At 56.7% G+C, this 9911-nt stretch overlaps 1 protein-coding gene across 2 annotated transcripts in view; it reads right to left on the bottom strand.

Annotated features, from left to right (window-relative positions):
- Positions 1–9699, bottom strand: part of SOX13 (SRY-box transcription factor 13) — a 10622-nt gene extending 923 nt beyond the window's left edge. Inside the window, exons 1-12 of one of the 2 annotated variants that reach the window (XM_007470651.1) lie at positions 9502–9699; positions 8200–8311; positions 8025–8111; positions 6441–6613; positions 5945–6013; positions 5391–5505; positions 2723–2808; positions 2341–2503; positions 1822–1931; positions 1588–1684; positions 1170–1313; positions 89–305 (exon numbers count right to left, since the gene is read on the bottom strand). In XM_007470651.1, coding sequence (XP_007470713.1) covers positions 89–305; positions 1170–1313; positions 1588–1684; positions 1822–1931; positions 2341–2503; positions 2723–2808; positions 5391–5505; positions 5945–6013; positions 6441–6613; positions 8025–8111; positions 8200–8311; positions 9502–9699 — 1571 coding nt within the window. Of the gene's footprint in view, positions 1–88; positions 306–1169; positions 1314–1587; positions 1685–1821; positions 1932–2340; positions 2504–2722; positions 2809–5390; positions 5506–5944; positions 6014–6440; positions 6614–6754; positions 7029–8024; positions 8112–8199; positions 8312–9501 lie in introns of those variants that run through there. The other variant, XM_007470652.1, reaches the window with a different exon arrangement.
- Positions 9700–9911: the final 212 nt, after the last annotated feature.

Here is a 9911-nt window from a genome sequence, read left to right as displayed (position 1 = left end):
CACACACACATATACACACACACACACACACACACACACACACACACACACACACACACAGTCTCAGGCGCTGGGGAGGCCTGCTCACGGGGTCGTGTAGCTCTGGCGGGCATCCTGGCGCCGGGTCCTCATCAGAGCCTTGTACTCGCCCACCCGCAGCCGCTTGCCCTCCACGATGCAGGTGCGCTTGGGCCGTGGCTTGTACTTGTAGTCAGGGTACTTCTCCAGGTGCTGCCGGCTCAGCCTCGCCTGCTCCTCGTAGTAAGGCTGCTTCTCCTGGTTGGTCATGGACTTCCAGCGGGAGCCTGGCCCAGCCCCCAGGGGCAGGCAGTCAGCTGGGCTCTGCTGACACCCCCAGCCCCCTGCAGATCCTGGAGGCCCCGAGAAGGTTTTGGTCCCCAGATATATGTGCAAGCACCTATACACAGCAAGGGCCTGGCCCAGTGTGGGTGCTCCATAGATACTGAGCAAATGAATGAGGTTGGCATGTACAAGGATATCCAATTGCTAGCTTAAGACACAGCACCCACCCACATACCAAACTACACAGCGACTCTGGGAGGCCTCTGGTCTGTACGTTTTGCAAAAACAAAAGAGTAGCCACCCAGGCCCCCAACAATCCCCAGAGGCTCCCTGCTGAGGACAAAATACCTGGTGTCTCAGTTGACAAGAGACCTGAACTGGACGAGCTGAGGTTTGGAAACAATTGCCCTCTTCTAGCTCCACCTGCCCTGCCCCACATTTCTCCTTGGCCTCCAAAGAGGACATATAATTTCAAAAACCTTTCTACTGAGAGCCCAAGAATACCAGTCTCTCCTGTCTCCTGCCAGAGCCAGCTCCAAGGGTCTGGGCAAACAGGGGAACAAGTTAGGGAGAGATGGGGTCTGGGAGCTAAAGAATGTACACACACACTCTCTCCCGCCTGAGTTCTTCGGTGCAGGTGCTATCAGAAGAGCCCTACAATGGTACCAGACTCCAGGACCCAGCTGTCCCACATCCTGCCTGCCTCCCACGCGCCATCAGGTTCCACTGGAGTTTACCACGGTGTGGACCGTCACCCAGAAAGCCCCAGTTAGACCCAGCTGACTCCTGCAACTAGATCCTGCTGGACTATGGCTCCTGGAGCCCCTAGAGCCCCCCAAGACCCCACCCCGCCCACTGGCCCTTACCAAGGATCTTGCTGATGCTGGAATTGTGCATGTCTGGGAAGGCCTGGAGGATCTTTCTCCTCTCATCCTTGGCCCACACCATGAAGGCATTCATGGGCCTCTTGATGTGGCTGCTGTTCCGGGACTCAGGGAAGTGGCGGGAGCCTGGGGAGCAGGGGAGGAGTCAGCCAGGCAGGGCAGCCAGTGTGGGGTAAGGAAGAGTCCTCCAGGGCTGGCAGAAAAAAACATCCCCTACTTGACCACCAGAGGGCGCCGGGAGGCGCCCACAGGGCCAGGGATGGCCAGGAGTAAGACCAGCAGGGGCCCAGAGACAGCCGAGGGGATTGGAGACAGACACAACCTGACCCACCCTGGCCCTGGTGGGAAGCAGAGGTGGGCCCTCCTGCCCATCAATCAGCCCAGTACCCAGAGCCCTCACCGTCCACATCACAGCCCAGCATGGCTTCTTCCAGTGGGTGCACACAGCTGTCCTCCAGCCGCTCCTTGGCTGGGGATGTGTCCAGGCTAATGAGGTCCTAGGTAGACAGGGCAACTTGTACATCAGCCCCCTCTGCGGCACCCCGCTCCCCTCCCCTGCTCTTCCCTTTGGTAGCCTCAGACCCTGTGTCTTCCACCCCTGCCCACCCAGGTGCAGGGTAGTGGGAGCCCACACCTTACGAAAGGAGGTGTTGGGGGGACTTTCTAAGGCTCCACTGTGACCGTGCAGCAGCTGTCTGGCATCCTGGATGGCTTTGGTGACAGCATCCCCTTCACCAAGGAAGCCTATGGGACAGGGGAAGGAAAGGAAGGGAAAGGAGGGGCTATTGAGGGAGGTACACCCATTTCATGTCTTGCCACCCTGGGGTGGTGCGCCCTCTTCCCCTCTGTTGCACTGCACATCCCCAAGGGGGCGCCATTTATACTGGAGTCCTGGTGACAGTAGACTGGAAATGAGAATGGCCTGAATCCCTGATTCAGGTGCCCAATCAGATACAGTGGGGAGAGCAGGAAGGGGATCTTCTTCCGGGACACTGAGTGCTGGAACTAAAAGGGGCCAAAGAGAGCAAGCCTAACCCCTTGTTTTATAAAAACTGTAACCCACAGAGGGGAAGGGACACGCTCAGGGTCATATCCTGCCTTCTTAGCTCTCTCCTAGAAGAGGGCTGAAGGGAAAGGTGTAGGGGGGACTTACCCAAAGGCAGGCTGGGGGGGCTGGCCTGCAGGTCCCGTGTGGGGGCCCCATGGCTGGGAGGACGGGGTCCACAGTTGCTCATCTTCAGGCTCGGGGAGCTGGAGGCATTAGGCAGCTCGGGGGCCTTGGGCTTGGCCGTGAGGTTTAGGGGTTGGGAGGGCTCCTGAGGGAGACCCAGACGGTTAGAGACACCAGAGGACACCTCCACGGAGGGACTGGGGGGACACAGGGTGACAGAGGGACAGAGGAAGAGACAAGCAGACAGGAAAGGAAGACAGAAGAAGCAGGAGAACAAGAACAAAGGACCCCATGGTCCCCTAGGCAGGCAGCCAGCCACCACAGGTGAGGGTGGGAGCCCCAGGCCAGTGGGTGGGGGCAGTACCTGTAGGGCGTGGTGGGCAGACAAGGCCCCAGGCCTCTTCACCACTGGGGCAGCGGGGCTGTGCAGCAGCTGCAGCGGATACTCCACTACGGAAAAGGCGGCAAGGAGAAAAGTCCTGGATGAGCACAGAACAGCAGACGCCCTGCTTGACGAGGTCCCGGGAGCACAGAGTGGGCAGAGGCTCGGAGCTGGCCCAGCTTGCTTCCAACCACTGCCCTCCCAGCCCCAAAGCACTGCTGAGGACCTCCTGTGCCCTCGTCCCCCACTGCCCGGCACACTGATCAGCCATCTTCACCCTGTTCCTGCCCTTCCCAACCCACTGACCGCAGAGTTCCCACCCGATGGTGAAACGAGATCAGGTACACCATCTACTCTTTCTACGGGTACTTGTGTTTTGTACCTACTACATGCAGGGTACAAAAGCAGCTGCCTGGTTTGTAGCCGGCCTCATGTGCATTATCTCAACGTAATCCCTGGTATGTGGCATATAATAGGTACTCAATACATCATCCCATTGTATGGATAATGAAGACTGGGAGAAGTTACATGGGTGCCCATATAGTTAATGAATGGGAGCACTGAGATCTGAGATCTGAGATCTGAACTCTGAACCCAGCCGCATCCTCTAGACCTTTCCCCCCTACATGCACTCTCTCTCTGCTACCTAGCTGGCTTCATTCTCCCTCAAGGAGGACCAGCATCCCTGACTTGACAATTGAGGTGGAGAGATAAGCCATGTAGACAAACCACTGACCACATGGCTGGCAGTGATATGGGCTGCATGGGTGGCATGCCAGAGAACTCTGTTCAGCTGGGGTGACTGGAGCAGGCTTCCTGGGGGGAGGGGAGGCGTGAGCGGGCATGGCAGGCGGGCAGGTGGGAAAGCGGGAGGTGGGAAATGAGGCTGGCACTCCATGGGCAAGCAGGGCTCGGGACCTGTGAAGGCTGAGCCCAGGAGTTTGGACCCTATGCTATAGGCACCTGGGCACCACCTATGGCTCGTGACCTGGGAGAGGTGTTACTCATACTCAGCAGAGGGGGCGGGGGGGGGGGGCGGGGGGGGCGGGGGGGAGCCGCAGCTGGACCGGGACCCCCGGCTGCAGCGGGAGCGACGCGCCGGCCTCCCGGTGGGGGTGGAGCCCCGCCGCGGCCCCAGGTAACGCGGGGGGCGGGAGGTTAGCGGGGGAGGAGGTGGTGGCGCATCTGGCAGCCACAGGCTTCCTGCTTACTAGGATTCAGGAGCAAACAAAGCAGGGGGCAGCCCAGCCAGTCCAGGTCTTCCACAACTTATTTCCTGCCCCCTGCCCCCCTTGTCCAGCAAGGGTGTGGCCCCCTCCCCACAACTAGGCCCCTGCCCTCCTCACCCCTGCAGCTCGGCTCTATGGACACCTGTAGGTGCAATGGTTTTGTGCAACCTGTCCTCCCCCTTCACCTCTCCCCATTCCCAGTCCCCACTCCTTCACCCCAAATTAGAAACTGCCTTCAAAGTAGGGCCTGACTTTCTCAGTCCCTTGTGTTTTCCCTTCCCCCACCCAGGAGTCAGTGGTGCTGGCCCATGAACTGAGCCCACAGCCCAAAGCCCTTGCTGGTGGACCCGTAGGAACTCACCCAGCTAGATGTCCCCTGCCTTCTCTCTCACATGGAACAGGGAGCATTGACCAAAGGGAGTTGACTTAAAACCCTTTCCCCTCCTGGATCAATTATGGGCAGCATCTCTGCCCTGTCCCCAGGACCTCTCATAAGGAATCAATGATCGTAGCCTAATAATTCCATCTCTGCCTCCATCCCACGGTCACTGCCCTAGTCCAGGCTGTCATCCCCCATCTCTAGAATCCCCTCAGCAGCCCCTACCCCATCTTACCTCCAGTTGGTACCCCTCTGTTCCCCACCACCCACAGCCAGTGTGACAACACATCCTCTGCTGAAATGTTCCCGTGCATCCCACATTCTACAAAATAAATCCCAAAGTCCATGCTCAGCCCCGACTGCCCTCCCCAGGCATATCCCACTAGCTGCCATATGCTCCCCTCAACTCCAACACCCCCTTGGGCTTTCTGCCTCAGGACCCAGGCCCCTTCCCTCCACCCTCAGCTCCCAGCTTCACCCTCACAAGTCTACTCCCCCAGCACCCAAGCGAGCACCACCTCCTTAAGAAGCCTTCCCAGATTCCCCGGCTGTTGGTGTCCTTCTGTCTCCCTCCCCAGACCGTAAATTCCTTGAGCTCAAAGTCCACATTTTATCACCCTCGTGGCTGCCCAACAACCAGTCAGCACTGACGCGTGTTGCTACTCTATCTGTGGTCACTGAGTCTCAGTGACAGGGCAGAAGGTAGCAGTGCCACTGTCAGGGCAGAGCACCAGCATGAATTGGGGAGATGGATAAATCTCAGTCAACATTCAAAACATTAATATTCTGGTACAGGAAATGTCCCAGAACTGGGGGACTAGACCTAGATAGGCAGCATCCTCTTATGTCTGGAAAGCACTTTATGGTTTTCAATGTGCTATTTCTTTTCATTCTCCCAGTGAAATTCAGAAAGAAGGGATTATTCTTTGACTAGACAGATCCCAAAGTGAGGCCCAGAAAGGCCACACTGCACATTAATGGATGAGAGTGGTTCCTGGGCTCCTTCCCTGACCTCAGGTCAACCCTCCCCTCCCACACTCACCTGGCTTGCAGGGAATGGGCTGAATGGGCAAAGCCAGCTGGGAGTCGGGGGTGACAGGCAGAGGTTGGTGGCTTGAGGGGAAGGCTGGAATCATGACGTAAGGCATGTTGATCTGCTGAGGGCAAAGAAACCCTGTGTGAGTCCCTGGGGGGCCCAACCAGCTACCCAGCTGTGGTCATCCCTGAACACAGAGGGTGGACCTGGGGATGAGAGACGCAGGCCTGGGGCAGGGACAGTTTTCAAAAGGATCCATCTGACCCTATGCCCCCTTTGTGGGCCTCTGTCTTCCTGCCCTCAGGCCCCAGCTGGGAGGAAGAGATTCTGGGCCCTGCCCTTGAAATAGGGGACAAAAACAGGGGAGGGGCTAGAGCAGAAATGAGCCCCCCTCCTTAGGGTCATGCCTGAGTGGTTCTGCTTAGTCCACACTCCCTGCCTTTCCCTGTCTCCAGTACCTCTCCACACTGGTGTCAACCCCTCAAGCCCCTGCTCCCCCAGAGCCCAGCCCTCCCCCCACTTTACCTGGATCCCAGCACCCAGCCCTCCCCTCTTTTTACCTGGATCTGCTGCTGAAGGAGGTTGATCTTATGCTGCTGCTGAATCAGCTGTTGCTGCTGCTTAGCGATCTGGCACAAGGAAAGAGTAGGTGATGGGAGCATGCACCTTAGGCCCCAGGATCCCACCTCCCACAAGCCTTTGTGGCCCCATCCACACCCTGCCTCCCATGCCTAGCGCAAGGACATGGAGGACAGCTGGACAGGGCAAGAAGCCGAACAGCCAACCCTCAGGATTTATTCTCCTTTTGTGGAGAGCTCACCCCTTCCTCAGAGACCAGAGATGGAGGTTAGGCAGGACGCAGCCAGCTGCTTTCACTCTGAGCCCCGCAGCGCCGCTCCACGCCCTGTCCCCTCACAAGGGATGATGAACCGCCAGAGGTGGGAATGCCCAGCCCCTGCCCACGGCCCCCTCCCCACCTGCCCCCACCATGCTCCTCTCTAGGCCCTGACAGATCCCCATCCCTGGAAAGAAAGCCAGACACCAAGCAGGGCCTACCTGCTCCTGCTGCTGCCGGGCCAGCTCCATCTGCTGCTGCTGCTTCTCAAAGAGCATAGCGGCCATGTTCTTCTGCTCAGAGTGGGCCGTCAGGAGCTGGTCCCGCAGAGTGGACAGCTGGTGGATCATGACCAGCAGCTGGAGCTCCTTCTCTGCCAGGCTCTCCTGGGTCCCTGCTCCACAGTGAAGCAACCACCATTGAGAACTTTTGTTTGTTCATCTGTTACCAGTCCATCCATACGACAGAGCAATCGCTCTGCCCCAGGCCCCCGTCAGGGGCTGGACCACAGAGATGACTGAGATACAGTCCTTGCCCTGGAGAGGCCTCCTCATCTTGTCACCTGACAACTAGCTGCCCTAGAAGGTCCCCACCATCAGTCACCGATTCCAGGCCCTGGAAATGCTGACGGTGGGGCATCTCAGCCCTGGCCCACCTCTGGGATATCCTCAAGTGCCCAGTGCCACTGGGTCAGGGTGGATAACTAACCCACAGGAGGGCCCAGAGTGACACGCTTAGGCTTTGGAGCAAGACAGATCTGGGTTCAAATTCCTCTTTTAACTCATCCATCCTGGGAGCTGCTGGGCAAGCTATCAACTTCTCTGCACTTTAGTTTTTTGAATCTATAAATGAGCACAATAATCAACACTTCACAGGGTTGCTGGGAGGGTTAAAGGTATTGAATGTAAAGCTTAGTCCCGGATCTGGCACATGGTCCTCAACTAGCAATGTCAGTGCTTCCTTGTCTCTAATCCAGTTCACGTCAGATGCAGCAGTTACTCCTAAGTGCCAGGATGCAGACCGTTTGCATCAGAATTGCTCGGGTAGCCTTTGAAAAATACAGATGCCCAGGCCCCCATCCTCTGGGGTTCTCATTCAGTAGGTGGGGGTGGAACCTGGGGATCTGCATTGTTTTAAGATTCCTCTGGGGGGCCTCCCTCCCTGGTGGCGCAGTGGTTGAGAGTCCGCCTGCCGATGCAGGGGATACGGGTTCGTGCCCCGGTCCAGGAGGATCCCACATGCTGCGGGGCGGCTGGGCCCGTGAGCCATGGCCGCTGAGCTTGCGCGTCCGGCAACGGGAGAGGCCACGACGGTGAGAGGCCCACATATCGCAAAAAAAAAAAAAAAAAGATTCCTCTGGGAGTGTGATTAACCACACTGGGAAACTTATCACCCTGATGAACCGAGGCAACACCACTTTAATTCATTTAGTGAGGTCCTGGTGGCCTAGAATTAATTTCCATCAGTGAAAGGGAACATTTGGCTCATTTTATAGTGAGATCTGAGAAGTGGCTAAGACATCCCCAAGGTCTCAAGGGTCCCAGGGGATTTGGTTCCCACCAGGCCTCTGCTGCATGGGAATAAGCCTCTGCCGCATGGGAATAAGCCTAGTGCACCCACACCTAGTCCCGGGTGAGGGATGGTGCAGACCCCTAGGGCCAGGCAGGAGCCAGAGTGGCACAGGCCAGGTGTGAAGGCACCAAGAGCCCCAGAAATTGCCCTACAGGCCTAGACTGCAGGGCCAGGCCTGGAGAAGGGAAAGGGGTTCAGACATCTGTCCCCTGCCCACCCATATGGGCCTTCACCTTTGACATCTTTGGTTTCCACACAGCTCCTTCCCAGAAACCTCTCCTTCCAATCACTGGACAGCAGCTTCTCGATGGCCGGCACGACTGGAAGATACCAAAGGGCTAAGGAGTAACTGTCCTAACACCTCCCCACCCAGGCCCCCGTCTCTGACTAGGGCAGATGACGTCTTACCTTCTTTTAAATTTCGGTTGAAGTCCAGCTTCTCCTGGCTTCCAGAAGCAGCCTCGGAGCCTCCTGGTCTCTTGGGTTCTGGGGACCCATTGCTTTCCAGGGAGCTGCTATCCTGTAAGACACACTGAATGTCACTGTCACCCCCACGGGAATGGGGGCAGACTGCAGTGTGCGGGGCTGAGCGCCCCGGGGATGTGTATCCTAGGGGAACTCCAGAATCTACCCAGCCCCACCCTCCAGTAGGGCCCTCCCTCCCTTCCCACCTTCCCGACCTTTGCTCTGACTTGGCTTGAAAGATTTGGTGAAAAGAACAAAAGGTTTAAAGACAAGAGACCTGGGCTCAGTGATTCACAATGTGCTTGAGCCCACACGAGTCCCTGAACTTCTCTGAACCTGACCTCCCTCTTCCGAAAATGGAAATACTAATACGTCCCCTGCCACAGGATTGTTGCTGGGATCAAGGGAGATAATGCATGTGAATGAGGTTTGCCACTGCAGACTTAAGAGGCCAAAAGCCAGCAATTAATTATTACTCCCTTGTATGCACCTACGACTCCAGCCCCCGCAGGTTACTCTCAAGGCCCCCATCCCACCCTCTTTAAGACACTGTCCCCTCTCTCCTCTTCTCATCTGAGTCCTCTCCATTCTTTAAGACCCAGCTTAAAGCCCTACTTATCTAGGAAGTCTTCCTAGATCACCACCCCTACCCCTTAGCCCCCTTTCACATACTCCTCCTGGCTGGATCCCTCCTCAGAGCCCTAAAACTCTCCTCATTTTCACTCATCTGGCATTTGATTAAGTATTCCCTTTTTACATCTCTTGCATGGAATCATGGAATTTTTAAGAGCTGCAAGAATCTTCACCACTCATGTAGTTCAGCTCCTTCATTTTGAGGATAAGGAACTGTATTGTCTTTAATAGCAATTTAACTCTGGTTTGGTTAATAAGGCTGCTTTTCTCGAATCATATGAAAAAGCTAGTAGATTATCTTTAAGCCAGCCTGTGAGCGTGTGTGTCCTATTTCTCAACTAGTCTTCAAGGGTAAGGACTGGTCACACATAGGTGAGCAGTTCATATCAGGTGAGTGAGGGCAGAAGTGAGTCTATGTCCTGCTCAGACAGGTAGCCTGACCCACCCACCCACCTAAGTCTTGCCCCAGAGGAGAATGCTTCTGCCTGCCCCTCTGCCCAGCTAGGCTGGTGGGTGCCTGCTCCACCCACTAGGGGGAAGGGCACAGGCCTAGGAGCTACAGAGGCGGGGTGGGGACACTGACCCAGGAGCCCCTAGGAGAGTGCTGGGCACCTGGGCTGGAGCTGGAGGGTCAGCACCATCCTGGGGGGCCCGGGCTGGATCTCCGGGCTGGGGTTCAGCTGCAGTGGCCAAGCCCTGGGGGGCCTCGTGGCAGGGCTCCTTCTTCCCCTCTGACTTGACAGTACAGTTCACCATGGTGCCAACGTCATCCAGGGCCAGCTGGGCAGAGCCGGGGCTTCTCATGGACATCCTGAGGGAGGAGGGGCAGAGGGAGGGAGGCGAGTCCTGAACCCCGAGGCAGTGACTGTTCCCCCAGCCCCAAACAGGTACACTCATGCAAAAGGCAAGCTTCCATGTGGAACTCACTGTGACAAACCAGAAAAGATTCTTGTCCCCCCGACCCACCTTTTTTTTTTTTTTTTTTTTTTTTAAAAAGATGTAAAAAAGAGACGGGCCACATT

The sequence above is a fragment of the Lipotes vexillifer genome, unplaced genomic scaffold, assembly GCF_000442215.2.
Source record: "Lipotes vexillifer unplaced genomic scaffold, Lipotes_vexillifer_v1.1 scaffold1122, whole genome shotgun sequence".
Lineage (NCBI taxonomy): Eukaryota > Metazoa > Chordata > Mammalia > Artiodactyla > Lipotidae > Lipotes > Lipotes vexillifer.
This window is presented reverse-complemented; position numbering and strand designations above follow the sequence as displayed.